The following is a 27838-nucleotide window of genomic DNA, read 5'->3' as shown; positions in this document are numbered from 1 at the left end:
TAAGGTGAAGACTAGAAATCAAGGCTTCTCCCTCTCAGCCCACTGTTTCCACCACGAATATTCTGGAAAAAAAAGTTACTTTGTATAGTAGTTTGTATTTGGTAATCCCAGATTCCTACTTTGTCCACTATACATAAAATAGACAAACAGTAAGGTCCTACCGTTTAGCACAGGGAACTATATTCAATATCCTGTACTGAAAAGAATCTGAAGATCTATATATCTGAATCACTTTGCTGTACACTTGAAATTAACACAATATTTTAAATTAATTATACTTGAATTAAAAACATAAGTCGCTTTGGTAAACGTCCCAATTCTCCTATTCTTACCCCGACTTACAAAGAGGACCTTGACTTCTGACTCTGTCTCCTTGAGACCTTGCCTCCAGCAGTTCCATAAAGGAGGCGTCTCCTCCTGCCGGCTTGGTGCCTCGAGGCAGTGTATGCTGCCCCCAGGCTGCGGTTGGTGGGTTGAGGGTGGGTGGACCAGGAGGGCTCTGCGGGCCGCAGGCGTTGGTTACGTTGTCTGAGTTGCTGCGGGACACAGGCTGGAAGGCAGCTCAGCAGTGGGGCCAGGTGCAGCCCCCAGCACCCCCATCCCAGGGTCCCAGATGGAACTGTGCCCTCCCCAGGCACTCAGACTTCAGGGAGCTGTTTTGTGCTTTCTTTTTCAAGATTATCTATTTAATGCCTTTCTCCCTCCCTCCCTTCTTCTCTTCCTTCCTTCTTATTAGAGGATTTCTTTGAGTCTTTGAGTCAGAGATCTGGGTTCCAGTCATGGCGTCCCCTCTGAGGGCTTCCACATTCTTATCTGTAAAATGAAGGCTTTAGGCTCCCAAACCAGAAGCATCAGCATCACCTGAGAACTTTCTAGACATGCACATTCGTGGGCCCTCCCAGCCCTCATGAATCAGAATTTCCAGGCGTGGGCTCAACCGCTTGGTTTTCACAGTCCCTGCCAGTTCTGACGGCCCCCTCCCCCCATGGTATCAGAGGTCCCTGGTCGCTGGTGACCCTGGTCCATCTGGGAGGGGTACATTCTCCATCTCCCAGGGAGGCTGAGTCCACAGGGCAGTGGTGCCACACCTCCACACGGTAGACCCTTAGAATCCAGAGATGCAGCCAGCTGTGAGGACTTTAAATTGTACCCTTTCCCTTTCTCCCAGGTGTTGAGAATCCTCAGACTGGATGGGATCTGGGAATGAAGTCTCCCGGCCTTGGCGCCCATAGCTCTAACTTCATGAAAATGGTGGGAAGGCAAGGCTGGCGGGCTATAACGCAGCACTGTTTTTCATAGTTTTACCTCTGTCTTCTCCAGAAACACAACTAGTGGTGTCTTTCTGCAGATACAGTTGTGACAAGGAGAAGAATAAGGATTGGTCCCTTTTCCCACCTGCTCCCCACCCCCACCCACCACCTTCTTCTGTGTGGCTCTGCTCTGGGGCCAGTCGTGCTCATCAGATGGATCTGAGAAGTAGAAGACAGTAAAAGGCTGAAATCATTCTTATTAGAAAGGAGAAAAGGCTCCTGCTGAAGGAGAGACTGGAGCGGCCAGTGGAAAAGAGGAAGAAGGGGACGGGGTCGTGAGGAGAGCTAGGCAGCTAACCCAGTTGGGGAGTTCACAGAATTGAATGAGCCCCAAGTCATGACAGGGGCTCACGGTGTGTGCCGTGTGAATCCCCATCCCTGGTAACCCTCAGGGAAGGTTCCCACTCCCAACTTTCATCCAGTCTCAGGGTTAGGATTAGGGTTGGGGTTAGGGTTAGGGTTTCTTTTGAATGTGCTGCCTATTGAAATTGCCATCAGGGTGTGAGCAAATGGGTCCAGGACTTTCGAGGTCGTGATATTAGGCCTCAGTAACACCAGACTAGGTGGGGAATATATGAGTTTAAAAAGAATCATGGAAAAAGACAAGTGTGTTGTCCTTATTGCTGTGTCTTTTAGTTTCAGAGAGAGTTCATGTAAATAGTGGCCTGACTTTATCTTTTATTTCCAAAATTAACATTTAGTACTAGAAACGTTGACAGCATTGACATTTTGGTAGGGATTACTTTCAGACGCCTTAGGAGCGATTGTGTTTCTTGGGGAACACCACAGCAGGCAAGGAAACAAATGTGCCCACTTGTTTAAGCATGAGGCTGGATGTGATTCTGATCCAGATAAAGTCTCCAGCAGATTCTCTTTAGTTTCTGCGCTACGTGGGGAAAGATGTAGCTTGGTGATGTTCAGCGTCGCCTGTACTAATGCTTGTAGATGTTTGTAACCATCACTCTGTGTTTAATCGGTTATCATCCCAGAGACTCTCACAAGATTGAAATTCATTTCCTGTTGCTTTAAGACTTCAATGATGCCAGATCTAACTGGGTGTAAGAGACGGTCGTAGCTATATGACAACGGCCAGAGAGACTAGAGAGAGAGGAATTTGGAGTTGGAGTTCCTGGATTTAGTACTGAATAATTGTATGGCCTTGGAAAAGTCACCAGACCTCCTTGCGCCTCAGTCTATTCATGTGTAAAATGTGCATAAACAAAGAATCCTGGAATACTGAGGATGGAGCCGTGGAGACGATATGAACAAGCTCTGTGTAGACTACAGAGTCCGGCAAATCTGGGCTCTGTGCTGTGGATGACTCGGGGTTCTCACCACCTCTGTTCTAAGGATGCCCTTCCCTTCAGCTCTCATTGGTGCATGTGCATAGAAACGGCCCTACCCCTGCACCCCGATACCACTGGTACCACTACTGCGGTTGATTGGCAGGTGCCTCACCCACACCGGGGCCGACAGAGTCCCAACTGTGGACTCTTGATGACTGACCCAAGGAGGGTGCCTGAAGGACAAGGTGTTCTTTCCTGGGACTTTGCACATGGTTCCTCAGGAGAGTCTTCTGTCCATCAGTAGCCACTGGGATGGAAAACAGAAGAAGAGATGGGAGTCAAGAGAGCACCGTTTGGATACCTTACAGCATAGCATTGGTTCCTGCCCCTTCTGGGGCCCAGATTGCTCTTGGCCCTCAGAGCATCTGTCCTTCCCTGTGTGTTTTCATCAGCTTGGGTGGGTTTCTGTAACTGCAGCCCAAAGAGCCCTTTGGCATGATGACACCTTCATCAGGCACATTAGTACAGGCTTTTCTGTATTTCTTAGGATTTGAAATTCAGGCTTAATGCATTAATACAAGGAAGAGAAAATATAGGTAAAAATATTGGAAAGGCAGAAACAAGACTGTTATTCTTTGCAATCAGTATAATTTACCTAGAAAATCCAAGAGAATCCATTCATTCACCCAGTTATTCAGAAATGAATTTTTGAGTGTTACTCTGGGTCTGGCATTGTGGAATGACAGAATGATTAGAGTATTCAGTATACGGTCCAATTACAAGATAATGATATAACAGTAGTCTTTTAGGTTAAATAAAGCATATTACAAATTCTTTGATGTTGGCCAAGGCTTGGGCCATTACTGGAGGATTCCTTGTGTTCCATAGGGTCTTTGGCCAGTGTGAATTCCCTGATTTCTTCTAAGGATTGAACCATTTCTGAAGATCTTCCCATATTGTATTCATGGAAAGGATTTTGCACTGCTGTGAATTCTGTGCTGTGTGGATGTTGCCTGCCATTTCTCTCAGCCTCTCTGCATTGTCTTCACTCAAAGGGATTCTCACCATTATGACTTCTGTGATGTCCTTTGAGGCTTGAATTAAGTCTAAAGAACTTCCCACATTTTTCACATTCAGAGGTTTCTCAGCAGTATGAATGCTCTGATTTCCAGCACTGAATGCCTTCCCATATTCATCACAGTCACAGGGCACCTCTCCAGTATGAGTCCTCCAACATTCAAAGGCTGGCCCCTACACAAGAGGTTTTCCACATTTCTACAGCCATTGGGTCCTCCTCCATTATGGAGTCTCTGATACAGGGTAGGAGATGTGTGTTTTATGTACATAGTCATCTCTCCATAGCTGATTAGCACATACCTTAACTCCTAAGTTGGAAAATTTACCATTCCTGTTAGAGAATCAAGTCCTTTCCTGCCGTGTCCATTAAGAATTCAATTTCAAGGTAACACAGAGCTTCACTTGCTGAGCCAACAAATATATGCCACCTTCTGCTTCCTTCCCTCACAACCACCAAGGACCCCTTTTGTTACTCCAACAATACAGTCATGTCTGGCTTAGAAAACACAATGCCCTGCCTTGAGATCAAGCTCCTTGTTTCCGTGACCATGTGGCGGTAGACCTTCTTCGGAGCAGGGTCCAGACAGCCCCACGGTTCCTGCAGGACACGCCCGCTGTGCCTCTGCATGTCAAGGATCTCTGTGCCATGGTTTTCCACCTGCAAGCTCTGATCAGTCCTCCTTGGGTTTCTCCGCTGGAGAAGCATTTCTGGGGCCAAATATTGATGTTTAGATGTGAAACAACATTTTTTTTTTGGGGGGGTACACCAGGTTCAATCATCTGTTTTTCTACACATATCCTCCTCGAGTCCTTCTTTTGGAGAACAGCAGGCCTTGGCACATAACAAGGTGGAATAAGAAGGGAGGCTGGACCATCTCTGACATCACTTCAGGGTCCTGGCTCAGAACTCTGGCGGTGTTGTTGTTCTGAGCCACAGAGCAGCCCCCTCAGAGCTCAGCCGGGGGTCCCTTCTAGACCTCCCCATCCCAGAGTGAGTTGGCACTGCCTTCTTGCTAGAAATCTTCATTGTCAGACCCACTATCTGACTTTTTTCTCGGGGACGTTTCTTTGCAGCCACCCAAGTGGTTGTGAAACGCAGTGATGGAGGAAGCCGCAGGGTACAGGGGGCCACCAGCTTCAGTGACACACCCCACAGCAGTGCACTCACATGGGCATCACCTGTCACCTGTCTCCCAAGCACCGTCCACCGCTCACCACCGCACCCATAGCTGAGGTGACACACCCCGCCTTGAGCCACAATCCCTTCCACTGGCTTACCCACCCTCTGCCTGGCTCACACAAAAGGAGGTTTTTGTAACACGATCCTGTCCAAGCTCCAGACCTCTTTGCCTTCAGTGCCAGGCAGACTCAGAAAGAAGTATTGTTAGAGGATAGAGAACTTGCTGTGCTAGATAAAAACCTTTGTTTTAAATAATAAAAGTAGCTAGTGTTAATTGAATGCTTATTCTATACCTAGGCCTATTTTGTGTGTGTTACAAAATGCATCATTGAATCTTCTGATCTGCCTTACCAGGAAGGTGCTACGTGCCCCATTTTATAGATGAGGAAACTGAGGCTCAGTAAGGTTATGTTGTTTGTTCAAAGTGACATGCCTAATATGTGGCTTGAATAGGGCAGCTTTTACATACATGTACCCAAATGTCCTGGCTTGAGTGGAAGGTCATTCTTAAGTTAATTTGTTTTCTGTTTGTTTTTCTGTTTGTTTTTGTGGTTGTGTTTCTGTAACTCTGACCAACGGTGAAGAGGACAAAGGCTATTGGTACGTTTGGTGGTACTGTCTCAATTTGTGCAAAGGCACCAGCACTTTGGCTCACCTTTGCTTTTCACCATCGGCGTCAGCGCGGTAAAAAGGCAAATACCACCTTAGAGTGATTGTTTTGACCTTGTGGATCCCCTGGAAGGGTCTTGAGGAAGCTCCGTTTTGGGATTCTTTCACGGCCGTTGAAGTCCAAGCCCCTGGGTGCTGGAGACATCGTCGCCTCCATACTCGCCCATAGCAGGTATCTGTTTTAAACTCTGATTTTTCATTTCCTGCTTTCTAGCAGCTGGAAGTTCTGCCCTCTTTCCCTAGTCTTTAAGCACTTTCTCCCTGGGTTACCAGGATGCCGCAGTGTTTCAGTTTCTCCCCAGCTCAGTGGCTACCCTGTTTCCCAGCCCGTGTGCTGGTTTTTGGTATTTCCCCGTCTACCTGACGTTCAGATGTTGGAATTCTTGTGGGCTTAGCCCAGAATCCTGTGCTCTTTAACTCAGCTCTTGTTTGGTGTCTCAAGACCCATGGTTTTTAATGCCAGTTATGTGCAGATCCCCAAAGGTACCCCTCCACTCAGAACTGTCCTCTGTGCCCCCCGCCCCCAGCATGCTGGTCACCTGGGTAACATCCCCATGTCAACGTGGGGCTCCACAGGGAGCTCGGCCTGTCGGCCAGCTCCTGCTTCAGGCATCCCAATGTTCAGAGGTTTTGGATTTACGTGTAACACCTAACTTTCAGCACAGCCAATTCATCATGAAGTCATGAGAAGTTATTTCCAAAATCCCCTGCTTTCCGTTGCCACCGCCCATCTGCCAGTCAGGTCCCCAAGCCCCTTTCCAGGACTGTTGCTGTCACTGTCCACCTGGTCTGCCCTGGCGCCACTCCAGCCCCTCCCCCACACCATCCCCCAGCTAGGGCCCCTGGTCAGGCCCTCCCTGTTCACCACTCCTCAGGCGTCCGGCTGCCCTGCCTGTGTCCACAGGGCTCTGTCCCTCACTTTCTGACCTCCCTTTTTGCCTCTTCTCCTGCCCATCCGGGTCCAAGAACATTGACTGCTGGTGGACTATGGAGACAGACCCAGACTTTGGCCACCTCTGGGCTTTCTGTTGCTAGTCATGAGGTTACTTTGGGCCTCATTTCAGTGATCAGTCCTGCAGCTGAGCTCCTGCACCCCACCCCCCAGACCTCCAGGATTGCCTCACCCTGCACCCCCTCATGACCCTGACCCTTGGGTTATCACCACGTGGTCAGTCCCCACCAGTGTGGGCTCTGAGCCAACCTGCCTTGTTCCCGTGTGGCGGCAGGGTGGGTGCGGTAACTATGTTGGGAGCATGGGCATCACGAAAGAGCCCCCACCCACCAGTGAGAAACACATACCCTCAAATGGGCAAAGGACCAGGGGAAATGGTTCACAAAAGAAAAACAGAAATTACCAATGAGGTTTCAAACCGTGTGCAACTTTGCTGGTAACTGGTTTCCGGTAAACCACTCAGCAGTACGTATCAAGATCCTTTTTTTTTTTTCTCCTGTATAATTGCTTTACAGTGTTGTTAATTTCTGCTGTACAGTGAAGTGAATCAGCTATATGTAAACCTGTACCCCCTCCCTCGTGGACCCTGCCCCCACCCCCTCCCATCCCCTCCCATCCCACGAAGCTGAGCTTCCTGTGTTTTGTAGCATGTTCCCACTAGCTATCCATTTTACGCATGGTAGTGTATATATGTCAATCTTAATCTCCCAATTTGTCCCACCCTCCCTTTCGCCTCTGTGACCATATGTCCATTTTCTGCATCTATGTCTCTATTCCTACCTTGCAAATAGGTTCATCTGTACCATTTTTCTAGATTCCACATATATGCCTTAATATACAATATTTGTTATTCTCTTTCTAACTTACTTCACTCTGGATGACAGACTCTAGGTCCTTCCACATCTCTCAATTGACTCCATTTCATTCCTTTTTATGGCTGAGTAATATTCCATTGTATATATGCACCACATCTTCTTCATCCATTCATCTTTTCATTGGACATTTAGGTTGCTTTCATGACCTGGCTATTGTAAATGGTGCTGCAATGAACACTGGGGTGCATGTGTCCTTTTGGGTTATGGTTTTCTCAGGGTATATGGCCAGTAGTAGGATTGCTGGGTCATACGATAGTTCTATTTTTGGTTTTTTGAGGAACACCCATACTGTCCTCCACAGTGGCTGTATCATTTTACATTCCCACCAACAGTGCAGGAGAGTTCCCTTTTCTCCACACCCTCTCCAGCATTTATTGTTTGTAGATTTTTTTGATGATGGCCATTCTTACCTGTGTGAGGTGATACCTCATTGTAGTTTAGATTTGCATTTTTCTAATAATTAATGATGTTGAACATCTTTTCATGTGCCTCATAGCCATCTGTATGTCTTCTTTGGAGAAATGTCTATTTAGGTCTTCCACCCATTTTTTAACTGGGTTGTTTGTTTTTTCATATTGAACTCCATGAGCTGATTGTATATTTTGGAGATTTAGTCCTTTGTCCATTGCCTCATTTGTAAATATTTTCTCCCCTTCTGAGGGTTGTCTTTCTGTTTTGTTTATGGTTTCCTTTGCTGTGCAAAAGCTTTTAAGTTTAATTAGGTCCCATTTGTTTTGTTTTGTTTTGTTTTTATTTTCATTACTCTAGGAGGTAGGTCAAAAAAGATCTTGCTGTGGTTTATGTCAAAGAGTGTTTTTCCTATATTTTCCTCTAAGAGTTTTATAATGTGCAGTCTTACATTTAGGTCTTTAACCCATTTTGGGTTTATTTTTGTGTATGGTGTTAGGGAGTGTTCTAATTTCATTCTTTTATACATAGCTATCCAGTTTTCCCAGCACCGCTTATTGAAGAGGCTGTCTTTTCTCCAACATATGTTTTTGCCTTCTTCATCATAAATTAGGTGACCATATGTGTGTGGGTTTATCTCCGGGCTTTCTATCCTGTACCATTGATCTATATTTCCATTTTTGTGCAAGTACCACACTATCTTGATTATTGTAGCTTTGTAGTATAGTCAGAAGTTGGGGAGCCTGATTCCTCCAGCTGTTTTTCTTTCTCAAGATTGCTTTGGCTGTTAGCGGTGTTTTGTGTTTCCATACAAATTGTAAAAATTTTTTTCTAATTCTGTGAAGAATGCCACTGGTAATTTGATAGGGATTGCATTGAATCTATTGGTTGCTTTGGGTAGTATAGTCATTTTCACAATACTGATTTCTTCCAATCAGTATTGGAACAAAATTGGAGAATATGGTATATTTCTTCATCTGTTTATGTTATCTTTGATTTCTTTCATCAATGTTTTATACTTTTCTGAATACAGGTCTTTTGCCTCCTTAGGTAGGTTTATTCCTAGGTATTTTATTCTTTTTGTTGCAATGGTAAATGGGATTGTTTCCTTAATTTCTCTTTCTGATTTTTCATCGTTAGTGTATAGGAATGCAAGAGATTTCTGTGCATTAATTTTGTATCCTGCAACATTATCAAATTCATTGATTATTCTGGTAGTTTTCTCGTGGCATCTTTAGGATTTTGTATGTATAGTTATATCAGGATCCCTATGGGGCACTCATACTCAGTGCTCCATAGAACCACTTTTAAGAATCTTTCCTAAGGAAATGACTGAAGATACGATGCAGACTTATATGTGAGGATGTTTATCTCTTATTATTTAAAATCTGTCCTAAGTAGTTGGAGGTGGTAAAAATGCCCCTCAATAGGATAAAGGTTAAATGAGTAAACAGTGGGTCCGGTGAGTGACCCCGTATGGCTGGAGCGTAGACAGTGCATCTGGGGACAGAAAGGCTGTGTGAGCACTGGGCAGTGCAGGGCATCAGGTGCCAAGTCAGAATCTAAGGGGAGGGGAGTTTGTGTGGTCCTAGCTGAACCAGGATAGACCTAGGGAGTGTGTTGCCCTTAAAAATGTAAAGATATACCCATTGTCATAGTGAGGCTTTAAAATTCAATTTTTAGGAACTTTTTTGAGATATAATTGACATACAATAAACTGCATATATTTAAAGTATACAATTTCATTTTTTTTTATTAGTAATGTATGTATGGCACCCCCACTTATTTTTGTGAGCAAGATTACAAAGCCATGCCTTTCAGGAGAGAAAGATGGGTGCCAAGGATGGTCTCACAAAGTCAAGGGGAACTGGGAGGGCCATGTGTCAAGCGCAGCCTTGAATAGCCCCAAACTTCGACATGCTCGAGTTGGGCTGGCTCAGGGTGTTCTGGTTACTTACTGCTTCATAGCAAATGACCCACAACTTAGCAGAAAACCACTTTTTTATTAAGCTGGATTCAGACACAATGAGGATGGCTTGTCTCTGTTCCATGATATCTGGGGCCCCAGCTGGAAAGAATGAAGATAGGATTAACCTGAAGGCTCCTTTGGGGCCTGGGTTTGGATGACACAAACACTAGGATTGCCCAAGGACCGCCCGCACACGGCTTGTCCACATGGCCTGGCTTCCTGATAGCATGGCGGCCTCAGGGCCGTTGTTACAGGATTCCAGAGCCAAGGCTGCATCACCTGTGAGCACCCATCCTGGGAGCACCCATCCTGGGAGGTCGCCCCTACCTGCTGTGTTCTCTTGATCCTCCAGTCGTGTGCCTCCTGGAATCAAGGGGACATGTTGTGGTCCCCTCCTCTTGGGGGAGGAGTGGCAAGGCCACGAGCATGATTCGGGTATTGCTGTGGTAATAGAAATGCCCTCGTCTCTTTAGAAAACAGTTTGCTACAAGCGGTATTGTTAACTTTAACCACGCAAATAAGAGGCTGATGTATAACCCTATTGTTAAAATTTGCCATGAAAAGCTGCTAAGTAGATCCAGAATATGTCCCCCTGTGGTCAGTGCATCCTTCTACCTGGGGAAAGTCTAAGGAAGCTGCTGACTATTTAGAACATGGGAATGCGAGAAATTGAAGGGCAGGGCCCAGCATCTCCAACCATCCGACCTAGTGCCAGCACGTCTTCTGTAGAGATGTACTTGGCAGTCAACTTGGTAGAAGACTCGTACAGATCCCCCTGCTCTTTCTCCTCCACAGAAGGCAGTGTGAGCAGCTCTTTCTTGCTAGAGATCTTCTTACCAAAGAAGACTCCTTCCTCTGTTCTCCCCACATAACTTATGTGTGGAGTCTTAGTTACTAACTGAAAACCCCTTACTGAATCCCTTCCTCAGGTGGGGGGCATCTTTCAGGGTCACTGAAACCTTGGCCTTCAGAGTCCACAGGCCCAGGACAGACTGTCACAGGCACCGAGTTCAGGATGATGCCTGCTGGCGCCTCCTGCATCCTGCAAGACTCTGCTGTAAGGAGGCTTGATACAGGTTTCTTGTCAGTTTATTTCAAGAATTTAATCCAGAATGAGGTTGATTACCCCCATGATTTCTGAAAGACAAGTGGCTGTTTCTTCCATTTCTGGAGCCCCTTTAAATAAATGGTATAGATATATACATAAAGTAGGAGCTAGTTTGAACACTAAGTGCTTATGTGCACATTATTGGAAGTGGAGAAAAGAGCAGGAAATTTCATGAGGCCAGCTGAGTTGATGCCTGGCTGCTTTATTTTTTGAGTGAATCCATAAAGCAGAGGGCGGAGGCCTGGCGGCTTCTTGCATTGTCACGACTGAGTCAAGCCAGGCCCTTTCTTTCCTGTTTAATGACGGGGCACTCCGCCCGGGAGGGATGTATCACAGCGCACCGTGCTGCTCTGTCCTGGGCCTCTGGGCCGCCCCAGGCAACGTCCAAGGCCTTCACTGGAAGTAGACAGGTGTGCGATTCCCAGCGTCTTGCAGGTTCCCTCTGTAACTCTTGCAGGGTTGGCAGGACCCTTGGAGAAAGGGAATTCCAAACCCTCCTTTACCAAAGATAGATCTCGAGTGGCCAGGCCTCTTCCCTTTGTGTCCTCCCTGCCCCCACCATGTCCCTCTCACCCCTGCCCCCCTCAGGCCTCCATGGTATCCAAGAGGAGGGCTCTGGTGACCAGAGGTTAACAGTGACAATCAGGTTTGATGTTCAGGAAGTTTCACCAGGAGCCCACATCTGTGCTGAAAAAGGTGTGACAGATACTTCGATGTTGTTTCCTGGAGGTTCAGACCCAGAGAGACATCTGTTTTAATATACAGAACCTGGGCAAGGAGCAGGTTTCTTCCTCTGCCTGCTTCTTTACGGTGAAGTGTGCGGGAACATGCGTCTTTTTTCTTGCGTAACAAGTGCTGTTTACATGAAGTGATTGGCTTCATCACACCCATGAGACAATTCGGATACCAGGTTTGCTTCCCATACAGCCTCCAAGAAGGTGGGTAAAATGCATATGCAGCCTGGCTGCCCCTGAGTGCAAGTTTAAATCAGTGAAGCAGACTTTTCAAAGTGCATTAGCACCGCATGACTCTTCCTGATAGGAGTTTCATTTCCGAGCTCCCGGGCAGGTGTCAGTTCGGGGTCACGGTCCCGCAGAAAAAAGGGATCGCAGGGCCTCTGGGGGCGTGCTGGCTTCTGGGCTTAGTGGTGCATGTGGGCTTGTGAGGTCAGTGTTTGACCTTGACAGTGAACCTGGGAGAGAGCTGAAGGGAGGACAGTCTTTCTTTCAAAATGACTTGAACTCTTCTGTGGAAATGAACTTTTTAGGTGTATTCAAAGTGTCTGAAATATATTTTTATTTTCACCAAGTAGATTGTATCCATCTGAGATACAGCTGTTTTCCCAGGTGTCCCATCTGTGTAGCTTTCCTACAGGGCTGAAATGCTGCATTTTTACTACAAAAACTCATGTCCACAGTGATCTGCAGCTCACGGATCACGTTGAAATTACAAGGCTGACTAGTGAAGACATTATTCTTGATTTGGGGGATGGGGGAGGGGAAGAGCAGGGAAAGAAAGGAGCGCCCCCCCCCCACTTATATATCTGTAAGATATGTACACACATATTTTTTTATTTTTTAATTTTATTGAAGTATAGTTGATTCACAATGTTGTTAATTTCTGCTGTATAGCAAAGTGATACAGCTATATATATGTGTCTGTGTGTGTGTGTGTCTGTCTATATTTCATATTCTTTTCCATTACGGTTTATCACAGGATATTGAATATAGTTCCCTGTGCTCTACAGTAGACCTTATCCATCCTATATATACTCGTTTGCATCCATTCACCCCAAACTCCCAATCAGATGTATGCACATCTTGTTTCTTTTTTTTTTCAAAAAATGTTTCTAGTCCCCCAGCTGAGGAGAGGTTTCCTCGGCATCCGGGACACCACGGATGCACACGAGCCCCCCTTGGGGTGGCCGTGGGGGCAGGGCAGCCGCCCAGCAGGTGGACAGTGCTGCTTGGTGGCAGGTGCACTGTGTGTGGTTCTGTGGCACCTTCAGCTAGAAGATGCGCTTATTTTGTCAGGTGCTTGAAACTTTGTCTTGGGTTCTATTTTTGTTTCTTTCTGAAATGTAATTTGCAATGAGCAAGTCTGGTATTCTCAGCCCATCCCATCACCGTGGGGGGTCCAAGTGGAACCACCCCCCGCCCCGATCTCACCTGTGGCACATCCATCCTCGCGGTTGTCCTCTGTGGTTTACCTGTGAACATAACTCCCAGAGCCCCACAGAGGAGCACTGTGGGTCGTGTGATGTAGAACTTGGACCACAACCTTCAGCTACTGTCCTTAGACGTAATGTCTGTTCCTTCTACCTCCTCTCCGTGGGGCTAATGACTCAGCCAGATCCATCCCTCTTCCTGAGATGGAGGTCCACTTGGCCAAGCACTGGGAACTCTGTGTCTAAGAACCATTCCGTTTCTTCCTAACCTGCCCCTCCCGGGGGCGCCTCCAGGCACACAGCCTCCGGGCACTGTCCCCCACACACTTCACCCCAGGACCCAAACCAGAGACTGGAAAGGGGTTTCTTGTCCCTTCCCCTGCCACCCTTCCCTTCCTGATCAAGACTGCTTGTCACTCCTACCTGCTTCACCTCCCTTTGTCCGTCGCCTTTCTCACCTCCCTCGGCCAGCAGAGTCCTATCCCTGAACTCTGCAGCCATCCTCTGACCAGGCTCCTGCCTTTGGCTCTTTGCATACAGAGTGGTCCTCTGTACACAGAGTGGTCCAGAGCCCTTCTGCTTAGCCCCCTTTAGACAGAACCCACCCCTCCACTTTCCCCCCAGCGCACCTACTTGAGGGCCTGTCATAAGATCTCACTCAGTGTGCATCTGGAGTAAAGGCCCCTGCCTGGCTGCCAGCTGGCCCCAGCCTGACAGCAATAGGGCCTGCCCTAGCCGTGGGACCCCAGCTTCCAAGCACTGTGCCCCACTCATGCTGCCTGCCTTGTATGGTGCTCCCAGCCCAGCCTCCTTCGTGGACAGAGGGCGAGGGGCCCCCGTCCATCACCCGGCCACCCTGGCTGCCAGCTTTAACCCAAGACCCCAGAAATCCTGCAGTGCCTCCAGGGTCCACACAAGTGTCCTGACACCCCACTAGGCAAGGATCACATTTAGTTTGGTTCAGCACTAACCTTTTGAATCACCTTGAACCCATGGGAATACCTGCCATTAGGAGGGTGCAGTAGACTGCATGCCTGTGTCCCCCCCAGAATGCGTATACAGAAATCCTACCCCCTAGTATGAAGGTGTTAGGAGGTGGGGGCTTTAGGCGATAATTAGGTCATGAAGATGGAGCCTGCATGAATGGGGTTATTGCCCTTATAAAAGGGACCCCAGAGAGCTCCCCTGCCCCTTCCACCATGTGAGGACACAGACAAAAGGCCCTGCCCATGAACCAGGGAATGCTCACAAGACACTGAATATGCTAGCACCTTGATCTTGGACTTCCCATCCTCCAGAACTGTGAGCAATGAATTTCTGTTGTTTATAAGCCCACCACATCCATGGTTTTCTATTACAGCAGCCCAGATGGACTAAGACAAGGGTTCAGGTGGCTTTATAACAAGATGTTCCATTTCATAGAAGGATTAAATGATAGGAACCTATTAAATAAATAGCAAGCTTCCCTATTATATGCTTAAAGCCCAGTTCCATTTCCTGGAAAATTGAACAACTGCTTTTAGGGACAAAATGATGTTAAGGGCTCAGCTGTGGGACTACACGTCCTTCAGAGGGTGTTGTAAGGACCCTTTAGTTCCTGCAGACAGACCTTGGCAGTCACGTCGCATTGCAAAGCTGTTTGGTGCACAAGGGATGCGATACTTTTTCCTCAGTGGTCCTAAGTTTTGGGTCCTTTGATTTTAATTTGGTTGTAGTCTTAGTAGAGCAAAACAGGTCTCCACTGATAACAGGACTGCCGCTGTCCTCACCGCATTTGGTGGGAGGACAGCCATGCTCAGGGCTGACCACAGTACATCTGGAACACTCTGTCTGACAGGGAGACATTTCTTTTCCTGTAGTCCAGCAAGGATGGGAAGCCTCTGAAGGGCTTCCCCTTTTTGGCCAGTTTCTCCCTGTGATGCTGAAACGGATTTTATCTGAGGCTCCCGCCCTTGCACTCCTGCTTCTCCAGATTGGATGGCTTAGTGTGGCTGGGCAGTTCTGAGGCTGACCACTGTCGACTTAAAAAAGAAATGCACAACATGAGAGTTGTGCGTTGAGTTTATTTGGGGCAAAATGAGGACTGCAACCTGGGAGACAGCATCCCAGATAGCTCTGAGAAACTGTTCCCAAGAGGCGGGGGGAAGATTAGTATATATGTATTCTTGGTAAAGGAGGAGTACATGCAATCAGATACATTTTTTTGTAAGGGGTTTCAGCCAGTCACGAGGAGCAGACGTCACCATGTAGGGATTTAGTGCTTTCCTAGATATGAGGAGATGCAAGGGTTGGGCTCATAAAATCAGCTCCTGAAAACAGCTAACTGTCTGAAGACCTGTTCCACCCATCCTCCAAAGCACAGAGTGCCTCATTCCTGATCTCCACCTTGAATTCCCTTCAGGGGATGTGGAAAGTCAGTAGCTACAGCAGCACAAAGTGATTTAATTCTTGTACAGGCAGATGGCAAGTTCCAGTTTATAGTTGACACCACCCAGGGTTAGCACAGACCCCACAAATGAAGAGCATGGTGTCTGCTTCACTTTAGACACCAGGCACAGTGCCACAAACCCCAGGCCACCTGTACTTCTGACCAACTGATACAAGTTATAGTTTTATGATAAAGGTACAAATCAAGACCAGCCAAATGAGGAGACACACAGGGTGAGGTCTGGGATCCTCCTTGTCCTCTCCCCGTGGAATCGGGGCATATGACCCATCTGGCACAGACATGGTCACCAACCAGGAAGGTCACCCAAGCCATTGTGTCCAGAGTTTTTACTGGGGTTTCACTACGGAGCCATAATTGGTTGGATCACTGGCCACAGGGAACTCTAGTCTTCAGCCCCAGTTCCCTCCCCGGAGGTTGGGAAGTTAGGCTGATAGCACTTGACTCAAAGCCCCAACCCGCTAATCACTAATCACATGGCTGGTCTCTTTGGCCCCAGCAGCCCTGTCCTGAGTCATCTCGTTAGCATAAATGCAGCTGCGATCTAGTGGACCCACTATGAATGACAAAGACACTCCTATCACTCAGAAAATCCCAAGGATTTAAAGGTTACCTCCCATGAAGCCAGGGACAAAGGCCAAACAGATTCTTTGCTAGACAACAATCTGTCATCAGAGGTCAGTAAATTATGCTGTAGTTTCTTGTATAGATTCTAGAGTCAGACGGGGAGATTTGAATTCCAGCTTCACACCAGCTGTGTAACCTCTCCCTTAACTTATCTGTAAAATGGGGATGATGATACCTCATAGGATGGTAGAGGCAATGAAATTAAAGAATGCATGTTAAGTGCTCATAACGGTTCTTCACAAGTAGTACGCCACAGTGTCACTTGTCACTATGTTTATAAAGAAGTGCAATCAGGGTCATAAAATATTATCTGTGCATGAAACCTAACTTTAAAATGTCGATTTTCTTAAGCGATTGCTTTATACCTCAAAAATCAATTGACTGTTTGTTGCTAGTTAGCAACGTTCAAGTGAGTAAAAGTGGTATTAAAGGCATGATATACCTCTCCACCTTGAAAGTATTCATTTGTTTGTCCACTGAAGTTTCACCGGGCCGGCTGCTCACCAGCAGCTGTGTCTGGAACTGGGGCCATTGCTGTGGGAAGTCTCACCCCTGCCCTCAGGAAACCTCCTCAGCCACATTACAGACCCACGTGGCAGGAGTGTCTTAGTCCTGGCTGTTATGACAAAGTGCTATAGACTGGGTGGCTTACAACGGAAATGCATTTGTCATGGTTCTGAAGGCTGGAAGTCTGAGATCAGGGGCCGGCATGGCCAGGTTCTGGTGAGTGCTCTCTCCTGGGTGGCAGCCAGCCAGCCGTCTTCTCATATCCTCACTTGATGGAAGGGAAGAAGAAGCTCCCTGGGGTCTCTTATAAGGTCAGTAGCCCCATTCAAAGCCCCCACCTCCTACTGCCATCGTGTTGGGGGTAGGATTTCCGTACATGAATTCTGGGGAGACACAAACATCCAGACCACAACAAGGAGTGAAGGGCCGTGGAGCACAGAGGCAGCTGGTCATTCATCCCTGTTCCCGGGGCGGTCCAGGCCTCCCTGCCTTCCACTCGCTGCCCATCAGCTCAGTCAGCAGATCCCCGACATCAGCTCAAGTCAGGCCATTCCGGACAGCCCCCTGGGGCCTGGCATCCATTCAGTAGATCATAGCCAGCATTTTTTAATGGAATAGAATGAAAAATAGATGTACCTTAAAGGGTAGCCAGGGTAATTTTTGATTCATTCGTAAATGCCTGACCCTCATTTAAAATGCATCTCTCATAGTTGTGTGAATTTAAAAGTGTGAAAAGCACTGAACTCAAAGGCATAGTCACTTCTCACCAGGTGACTGTGGTCTCTGAGGAAGGATGGGGCACTGCGAGGGCTGCACATCCTGAGCTGAGGGAACATGGGGTCAGTGGTGCTCCCAGCCCTGTGCTCTGCCAAGAGCTCAGAAGGCCAGCCACGGGCCACCCAAGCCAGCCTCAGCAAGGTGGCCAGGGCAGCCCGCCCACGGAAGTGTCCCCAGACACACAGCTGGCAGCCAGTCCCTGGCCTCTGAAAGCCACTAGCTAGAAGGCCCACATTAGGATTTCAGGGGCTGGGGTGTCCTTACCTCCGGCCTGGGCACCGACACACGGGAGCTGCCAGCCATTGGTGGGGACAGTGAGCAGAGGGAGAGCTGTGCGTGTGCAGGGTTCCAGCATGTTCCAGAACATTTTAGAGGGAGTGGGTGCATGCCTCTGTGTGTGCATGCATGTATCTTGGTCTTTAAATTTCCAAACCTGACCAACATGCCAAGATGCTTCTCCTTTGTGAGGTCTGCATTCTGTGGGCGACCTGCCCACAAAGTTCCACCTTGGGCTTGGCCCTTCTCCAGTGCTCCCCGCAAAGTAGTTAGGAAGGAGGTTAGTTACCACCTCTCGGCACACCTTGGAAGCGTTCTGGGGAATAAGCCTCAGCCATGCCTGGCAGGTGCCTGGTCCTGTAGCGGGGATGCTCGCCTGGACAGCTCTCAGAGGCCCCCACCCTGGGGGCTGTTTCTTCAGGACCTCGCTCAGCGCTTTGGCCGTTACGCAGAGCAGGATGTGTGTCCGTGTCCACCCAGGTGTTCCTTTTCCCTGGAATATTCTTCTGTTGATTTTTTAAAATTTGTCTTTACCTCAGATATTAATGGTATGACTTGCAGACTGAAATTAAGCTTTTAATACCCTGCTGCTGGAAATCAAACTAGTTGGAGAAATCAGGGCACATAGGTTGGGTTTTTGAGACCCTGACATCCTTGTCCAGCCCCAGGTGCAGCCAGTTCTGGCTTTGACCTCCCGAGGGAGACACTGACACTGTTCTTTCTTGCTCCCTGACCCTGCCATGTTGCCCATTTCTAAAATTATTCCTTTAGGCATCCAGGAGTAAGACTTTGTCCCGCTGGACTAAAAGCCCACTCATTAGGATTGAGTTAGAAAAATGGTGTCTCCTATGAAAATAATCACATTTCATTATGTAAAAAATCAGTTTTCAAATAATGTTTTTCCCCCAGATATCAGCACAGCTAAGCCCTCATCTTCTCCAAGCAGTTGCATCCTCATCATCTTCTCCATGAGGCTGTTTGATTTCATGACCTTCTCTCCCACTCCCACGCCCTCCGGCCCAGCATGCCAGGTCCTCTGTTTCAGTCATAACACTTACAGACTCATAACCTCTTCTTTAAGGGACTTATTAATCTTTATATCAGACTCATAACCTCTTGTTTAATTGACATTCTTTAATACCAATTATTCATTTTTTGTCTGTCTCACCTACTGGAATATAAGCTTCCCCAGGGAGGGGATTTTTGTCTGTTCACTCCAGTGCGCTGTGCACCTACAATAATTTCCATTACGTAATTATTTGTAGAATGAACAAATATAGAATTTTTGTTAGTTTCAATGAACCCACCCTGCTGAGCTTAAAAATGTATATGGGTTCATTTATTTTGGCATTTTTTTCTTAGGCAGCTGCATCTGCAAGAAAGCAAATAGGGTGATGATTCATGTGGTCAGATTCTCCAGGGCTTTGGAATTGCTCCATGTTGAGCGGGGAGGAGTGTGTGTGTGTGTGTGTGTGAGAGAGCATGCACATGTGAGCATACATGCACTTGCATGTGTAAGACAGAAGGGAGGAGAACTGTGTTTGTACGCCAGGCTGTGTCTCTCTTTCCAGTAGTATCAACATTTTTGATACTCTTGTTAATCAAACCACCCTACTGAGAAGGCACCCAGGTCCTCCTTCCCTGATGAATTGGCGCAGCTCCCCCAGGAGGCGAGGCTCCCCCAGGAGGTGCTGACTGCTTCAGATCCTGCTTTGGGGGGTCTGACCTCCTGGGTTGACTCTTATTAAGGAGGTGTTCCAGCTTTTGCTGTTTCAGTGCAAATGTCTCTTCTCTCATATTAATTCATGGGGTAGACCATGTCTCCTAGACACCTGGGATCACTACTGAAGCCTCCATCAAAGGTGTGCTGGGTAGTATCTGGATGTCACCAGGGGGCTGATGCTGTAATCAGCAAGGAGCAATGGGTATTTGAGATCCACCCTCCAGAGATAATGTCTTCCATGTGCCAGATATGATCACATCCTTGTTGGTAGATGAGAGCTTCATTTTGGAAGGGCAAGTTCCAGCCAGAATGTTTCACTATAGGTAAATGGCCCTTCATTTGTCTCCCAGCTGGTCTTTCCTAGTTCTCTTGATCTCCTCCTCAGAAGATGGTATTTTTCAAGAAGTGGGAACATCTTGGTGATAAAGGAAGTCTAAAGCAGTGGCAAAGAGCCAGGACGGGGGCTCCTGGGTGCAGACATGCAGGCTGCGGTTTGGGGCAGCCACGGGGCTGGGTAAGGAGCTGGGGGCCTGGCTCCCACCCAGCAGGCAGCAGGCATGTTCCACGGCTGTAAAGAGCAGCTGTGTGCATCTGAACTTCTTGCTGACTCAGGGCTTTCTGTAAGGTCAAGGAAGCCACGAGCAGCTCTCCTTGGAGGCTGGCGTCCTATCCTTCACGGCTAACTCAGAACCCGTTTCCAAGGTACACCACGGGGAGAGCTTGTTACCGAATGCCAGTTCATGCGCCCAACACACAGTGAGGCCAAACTGAAATGTTGGAGTTTGGAGCAGAGAAGGGTTTATTGCAGGGCCATGCAAGGGGACGGGTGGCTCCTGCTCAGAAGTCCCCAGACGTCCCAAAGGGTTTCAGCAAAGCATGTTTAAAGGCCAGGTGAGGGCGGGGCATGCAAACTTCTTGGTGTGGAACCCTTTGTTCTTGCAGCTGTCTAAGGAGGTCAGGTCATGATGTTTCTGTAAACCTGCAACAAGACAAATGTTTTTCTCTGTTCTGCAACTTTTTATCTCTGTATGAATGGACTCTTAAGGTCAGAGCCTTGAGAATGAGCTGTCCTGTATATTTCAGGCTATAGGCAACATTCTTTTACAAAAGGTGCAGAGCCAGCATGACTAAGCACAAGCAAGCACAAAGGTTAAAGCAAAAGGAACGGATCTAATATGGAGTCAGATTTGTTCTTTCCTATTACAGGCTGTTTGGGGGAAGAAAAGAAGCCTCTCATTCTGCCCTGTCATAATAAATGGCTGTGTTATGGCTCATCACCTGATAGCCTGGTTTTCACTCTTTTTACCTACTCTGCTACTACTTTCATTGCAGTGGGACTAATGGGAAGTTTTCTTCTTGACAATTAAACACTGTGATTGCTGAGAATCAGTTCTTTTTGTTGTTGGTTTTAAAGGTGCTGGTGATCAGATTTTGATAGGTTATAAATTGTCTCTCTCAGTCTCTCACCTCCTTATGCCCTGTTTGTGGGACAGTAAATATACTGCAGGGAGTAAACAGAGTTCATTTACATGTCTTTTGATTGATTGGAAACAACAGTGTCACTTTGTATATTTCATATGATTTAAACCTGTCAGAAGCTCCAGCATTCATCTTGCCCTTATCACTTTTCAGATAAAAAATGGAAATACAAAGGTTATCAAAGTCACCTAAATGTATACAGGTGGTGAAGAGGACAACCTGGAATTTGAAGTGGGTTGAATGGGGAAGATGCTGCTACACCTGGCAATGAGCTCTGACAAATAATATATCACTCATCATCTTAGCAAACTGCCAACACTTGTTTTATATAAATGAAGCTCCATCTTAGGTTTCCTACTTTCTATAATTCCGAGCAGAATATCTGCCAAATAATATTTGTTCATTCAGTGTTTGTGGAATTACACACACACATATATATGCAATTATGATAGCCAGGTAATGTCAACATTAATCAATAAAATCAGCTAAAAGTTGAAAATATACAGGAAAACACACCATTTGCAACATTGTTAATATTGAAAGAAGTGCTTAAGGTTACTTGACATTATTTACAAACTGCTTGAATATATTGCAAATTAACAAATAAAAGTGATTGTCAATATTAACCATAGTTAGAATTTAGCATAGCACATCTTTATGTGTTCAGGCTTATAACATATATTGCAGGAGCCATCTTAACTTCATACATGTATGATGTAAATAAAAGAAATGAGTTTTCTTTTGGAGACTTTATTATATGCTTTTATTTTAAAGGGTATATGTCAGTGGTTCCTCACCTTTGCCACTGTCTGTCTTTCAGGCCCAGCTGTTATGATGTGATAGGCATAAGATTTAATCTGTTTATTGGGATTTTTGAAAGCTACCCAGGTGGTTCTAATATGCAACCAAGTTTAGGAAACCCTGGTATACGCAGTGTATGAAGAATCATCAGAGATAGCATCTGAGTCTGCCCCAGTACTCCTGGAGTTATTGATTTATTCCTTTACTCACGGTGCATTTGTGTGAATAAACACCATGCCAACTACCTGCCAGGCATTGTGCAGGTGCTAGGCACATAGTCTTGAATGAAAAAGGCAGGAAATCACGTGACGGGGCGCCTGGGCGGAGGGAGCCGGGGCTGGGAGTTCTCCTGAGGGAAGAAGAGTGGGGGGGGGGGGGGGGGGGGTGGACGCGCGGCGGCGGCGGCGGCGCTGACGATGAGTTTTCTTGGAGGATTTTTTGGTCCCATTTGTGAGATCGATGTTGTCCTTAATGATGGGGAAACCAGGAAAATGGCAGAAATGAAAACTGAAGATGGCAAAGTAGAAAAACACTATCTTTTCTATGATGGAGAATCTGTTTCAGGGAAGGTAAACCTAGCCTTTAAGCAACCTGGAAAGAGGCTAGAGCACCAAGGAATTAGAATTGAATTTGTAGGTCAAATTGAACTTTTCAATGACAAGAGTAATACTCACGAATTTGTAAACCTAGTGAAAGAACTAGCCTTACCTGGAGAATTGACTCAGAGCAGAAGTTATGATTTTGAATTTATGCAAGTTGAAAAGCCATATGAATCTTACATTGGTGCCAATGTCCGCTTAAGATATTTCCTTAAAGTGACAATTGTAAGAAGACTGACAGACTTGGTAAAAGAATATGATCTTATTGTTCACCAGCTTGCTACCTATCCTGATGTCAACAACTCTATTAAGATGGAAGTGGGCATTGAAGATTGTCTACACATAGAATTTGAATATAATAAATCAAAGTATCATTTAAAGGATGTGATTGTTGGAAAAATTTACTTCTTATTAGTAAGAATAAAAATCCAACATATGGAGTTACAACTGATTAAAAAAGAGATCACGGGAATTGGACCGAGTACCACAACAGAAACAGAAACAATCGCTAAATATGAAATAATGGATGGTGCACCAGTAAAAGGTGAATCAATTCCAATAAGACTTTTTTTAGCGGGGTATGACCCAACTCCAACAATGAGAGATGTGAACAAAAAATTCTCAGTAAGGTACTTTTTGAATCTAGTCCTTGTTGATGAGGAAGACAGAAGGTACTTCAAGCAGCAGGAGATCATTTTGTGGAGAAAAGCTCCTGAAAAACTGAGGAAACAGAGAACAAACTTTCACCAGCGATTTGAATCGCCAGAATCACAGGCATCTGCTGAGCAGCCTGAAATGTGAACTGAATAGGAGGAAAAAAAAACTAAAAAGCTCCCTTATCCGTTGAGATTTTAAGTTCGGCAGGTTAAAGATGGTTGCAGCGTGCAGGGTGGGGAAAAGGCCAAAACTCCATTTATGATAATCTTCCTTTATCTTACAGTGCTGAATTTATTTTATGACATAACTAAATGTTCTTCATGTATATACTTTTAAAAAAGTGCTTTCTTTGAAACACTGGAACTTTCTTAAACTGCCGTGTTTTTTTTTTTTAACTGCACACTTTGATTTGATGATAAGTACTCAGATATACATCAGCATAAACATTAAAGATTTTCATGTTGAGTAGGTTGGTATTTGTAATTTTGCTTTCTTTCTGCATAATGTTGATTACAGATTCTTTTCTTCTTTTTCATGCTAATGATTACCTCTTATTCTCTACATGCAAAAATTAAACATTTTGTGTTCAAATAAAATTAGAAAACCTGAGGGGCCCTTACATCCTACAAAGATTTAAAACATGGCATCTCAATATTTTCGAAAACTGCATTTATGTGTTTCATATGTGTTTGAGAAATGCATGTGAGTGTTTCGCTGTAGGTGCCTCTGAGTCTACCATTCAGTGGCTTCCTGAATTTTGTTCTCTTCAATGTTTTCTGTGGCATGAATATTAAAATTTTTTCCCTAAGAGATTATGTGGCATGTCATTGCAGCTTTTGGGGGGGGCGTACCGTATTAAGTAACCGTTGTGCTACTGCTATCCAACAGGTACCACTGTATGTTTTCTGCCATGTGGAGTTGAATCTATGTTGGCATTTTAGTTTGTTAAAACTATATAATTTTTCTATAAATACTTTGAATTTTTTTTTTGATTTAAGGAATCTTTTTAGCACATATATGCAAATATAATTTTCTTGCATATATTCTCTTCCCTTTCCAGGGGAAAATTTGAGAATGGGGACTCAGGAGAACTGGTGAAGTATGTAGTTAATCCAGATCTGGACATTTTCATGTTTGTTAAATTGGAAACTTGACTAGTTCAAACTCAAATTTAAACTTCATCCACTCTGTTTAAATTTTTTTAACATTAAATTCAAGTATTGTTCAAAGCATCTAAAAGAGAAGGTTGCTGTCATCTGTCTTTATGCTACGCATGGGGTCTGATCACAAATACACTAAATGTGGGGTGTAGGAACTAAAACGAAGCCTGTTGTGTGAAACTACTTTCACTTATGGTTCATTGGTTTTTGTACCAATATTTTTTTATACACTTCAGTGCAAGTCTTGTCAGTTAACCTTACTTTATGAGTAAGCTAAGTAACCCAAATTACATTTCTTTAAGCCTGTTTTACTACTATGGCCCTTTGAAAAATGGTCAGTAACCAACTTCTTAACTGGGAAAAGGTTCCATGTACCATGTGCTGGAGCATCTGTTTTAAATGTGGATATCCGTGAATGGCAATGTTTTCCTTCATGTAAGTGCCTGTTCAGAGTTTCAAAATTTTAAAATGCCAGATATTTTCATGGTCACTTGCATGTAGTAATCTGGAAAATATTCAAAGAAAAACTGAAAACCAGTTGTATTTAACCAGCCTCAAATTGTGCAACCATGATGTATAATAAAGAATTTGAAACAGAAAAAAAAAAAAAAAAAAGGCATAGGCTTACCCTCATGCAAGTTCAGCGTGGCAGAGGAAGACAGACAGTATACAAGTAAATAAATCAACACTAAAAATGTTGTTAAAGATTGTGGAAGGTGAGCAGAAGGTCATGAACAAGACACTGTTATGGAGAATGAGTGGGGGTCCAGGCAGCAAGAGAGCATAGATGAATCCTCTGAGGCAAGATAGAGCTGGACAAGTCCTAAGGACAAACACAGGGCTGACACAGCCCATGGGAGAGACCAAAGAGGAGATGGAGAGGGGTATGTGGTGCAAGGCTTTGGGAGCCATGTCAGCGACCTTTGCCTTGGACTTGGAACTTTGTGAAGTTGTTGGTTACTTTTAATGAAGCAAGGAAGTAGGAAGAGATGGGAGACAAGGTTCTTGGTAGAGGCTATGCTTTCATTAAACCAAGGAATGATAGTAGATGGGGAAGAGTGATGTTGTAATAGAGATGGAGGAAAGTGGATGAATCCATCATGATTTTTGAGGTAGAACCCACAGGAGTTGCTGATGAATTACACATGTGATGCAAGGGAAAGGAGGGAATCAAGGATAATTCCAATTCTTACTGAGCAAGTAGGTGAATCTTGATGTCAGTTAATGGGAAGGGAGATAGTTGGTGGGCAGTTGGGAATGGATATGGATTTGGGAGTAAAACCAATAAACTATTTGACATATTAAGTTCAAGATGCCTGTTAGATATCTAAAGGAGATGACAGATAGGCAATAGAATAAACCAAGACCCAGATCAAGAAACAAAACACTAACAGCTCCCCCAGAAATTTCCTTGTTCACCCTTCTAGGAACTAACCTCCTGAAACTTTGCTAAACTCAAAAATTAGTTCTGATAATTTTTCTGTGAACTTCTTAGGATTTTCTGCGTGTCGGTTCATGTCATGTGTGAATACAGTCAGTTTAGATTTACTTCTTTCTAATCCAGATGTTGTTAATATGTCCCTGTTTCTCTTATTTCACTGGCTGTAGCCTCCAGAGCACTGTCAGCTACAAGGGGCAAGAGTGGGACATGCTTGCTTTGTTCTTGATCTGAGGTGTGGAGCATTCAGTCTTTCCTCATTAAGTACGTTAGCTGTTGGCTTTTTCAGAGATGCCTTTTATCACACTGAGGAAGTCCTCTTATTTTCCTAATTTGTTGAGAATTTTTTTCATGAAGAAATGTTGGCTGTTTTTAAATGCTTTCTCTGCATTTCCTGCATCTTCTGAGATTATTATATGGTTTTTGTCCTTTATTCTATAATATACTGTATTACACTATTTTCAGATGTTAAAGCAACTTTGAATTGTTGAGATAGACCCAAATTGATCATGACATATAATTTTTTGTTGTTCCTGAATTTGGTTTACTCATATTTCATTAAGGATTTTTTTATGTCTGTGTTCATGAAGTTTATTGGTCTATAGTTTCTTTTCTTGTGGTATCTTTATCTGGTTTTGATATCAGAGTGATGCTAACGTCATAGAATGAATTGAGAAGTGTTTTTCTCCTCCTCCTGTACTTTATGAAAGCATTTGTGAAGGATTGGTATTATTTTTTCATTTAAATATTTGGTAGAATGCACCAGTGAAGCCATTTTGGATTAGACTTTTTTTTTTTTTTTCGTTATTACCAGTTCAGTTTCTTTCCTTGTTATCGGTCTGTTCAGATTTTCTGTTTTCTTCTTGTGTAAGATTTGGTAATTTGTGTACACATCTAAAAATTTCTCCATTGCCTGTGATTTTCTAACTTTTTTTGACATGAAATAGTTCACAATATTCCTACGTAATGTTTTTTTTGTAAAAAAAAAAAAAAAAAAGAATTAATTTTACTTTAGATTTTATCCCCATAAGAGTGCGAGAGGAGGCACCAAGACCTCCATGTTGAAAGCTCATTATTGTGATAAACTCAACTGAGTCTGGGGTGTGAAGGTGATGATCCACAGAAATCTAAATGTTTAGATGCTATTCACATTGCTATTCCACAGACAAGTCTGCTGGTCCCATTCTGCTACCATCTCTCTGCTGGCATCTTGTCCATCTTCATTTTGACATGTTCTGTGGCTGCCTGTGGTATATCATCAAGACAAGCATATGGGAGGCTTGTTTTCTGAACTCTTCCGTATCTGAGAACACCTTTCTGTTGTCCTCCCATAAGCCAGACAACTTAGAGTTCTCTCTGAACTCTCTAGATTTGGTAATGTTGTTCTGAACTTTAAAAGTTTCAAAGAAGTTCAAGAGCAGCCTGATTTTGTTCCTCCGAAGAAATCGTAAGTTTTCTGCTTGGACACTTGTAGTATTTTTCTGTGTACTTAGAATTTGGAAATGTCACTAGGGTGAGATTTATAATTGGCCTTTTCCATTGATTTTTGCTGGACTGTGGTGAGCCATTTTAATATGCATGTGTTTCATCAGCTCAGCGGTTTGGATGTCTTTGGGTTTTGTTCTGATTTCTTCCTTTAGAAGACCTGTGTTTTTAACACTTTAAAATTTGTCTCTCTCTTCTTTACCCTCCACGTCTATTATCTTGAACATTGTTTTCATCTGTGTTGTTTTCTTTTGCATTTCTAGGAGAGCTTCTCAGTTTCATCCTCCACCCACTGACATATTTCATGCTGCCCCAATTCTGCCTTCACTACCCCTGTGAGAACTTGTAGTGCTCTATTTTTAATTTTTTTTTCTTTCATCCTAACCTCTGCTGGTCTTTATGACTTCATACTTCAGCTTCAAAGAAGCTATGGCTTATGGTTTTCTCCTAAATAGAAAAGAGTTTTAAAGAATTATAGTAAATACTTTTCAAAATTCTCTTTTTCCTTTAGGTCTTCAGAATAACAAAGCTTTATTTTCTCATTATTTCACAGATTTTAATTTTTCCATTAACTAAACCACAAATGAGGTAATAGAATACAGTTCTTTTTGTTTAATTAAAGTATAGTTAATTTATAATGTTGTGTTAGTTTCAAGTATACAGCCAAGTGATTCATTTATTCATATATATCTATTCTTTTTCACATTCTTTTTCCTTAGAGGTTATTACAAGATATTGAGTGTAGCTCCCTGTGCTATCCAGTAGGTCCTTTTTGTTTACCTATTTTATATATAGTATGGTGTATATGTTAATCCCAAACTCCTAATTTATCTCTCCCCGCCCCTGCTAATCCAGTTGATAA

General features: G+C 44.7%; 2 protein-coding genes across 2 annotated transcripts in view; both read left to right on the top strand.

Moving 5' to 3' along the window:
• LOC130846163 (OTU domain-containing protein 7A-like) overlaps window positions 1-27838 on the top strand; it is a 351994-nt gene that overhangs the window by 80151 nt on the left and 244005 nt on the right. The gene's annotated exons all lie outside the window — the stretch shown is intronic.
• LOC130846164 (vacuolar protein sorting-associated protein 26A) lies at window positions 22025-23697 on the top strand. Its single transcript, XM_057724222.1, has one exon. It carries the CDS (start codon window positions 22054-22056, stop codon window positions 23035-23037), a length of 984 nt encoding a protein of 327 aa, XP_057580205.1. The 5' UTR covers window positions 22025-22053; the 3' UTR covers window positions 23038-23697.

The sequence above is a fragment of the Hippopotamus amphibius genome, chromosome 2 (genome assembly GCF_030028045.1).
Source record: "Hippopotamus amphibius kiboko isolate mHipAmp2 chromosome 2, mHipAmp2.hap2, whole genome shotgun sequence".
In the NCBI taxonomy this organism is placed as follows: domain Eukaryota; kingdom Metazoa; phylum Chordata; class Mammalia; order Artiodactyla; family Hippopotamidae; genus Hippopotamus; species Hippopotamus amphibius.
Note: the sequence above shows the minus strand (reverse complement) of the source record. Positions and strands in the feature narration are given on the sequence as shown.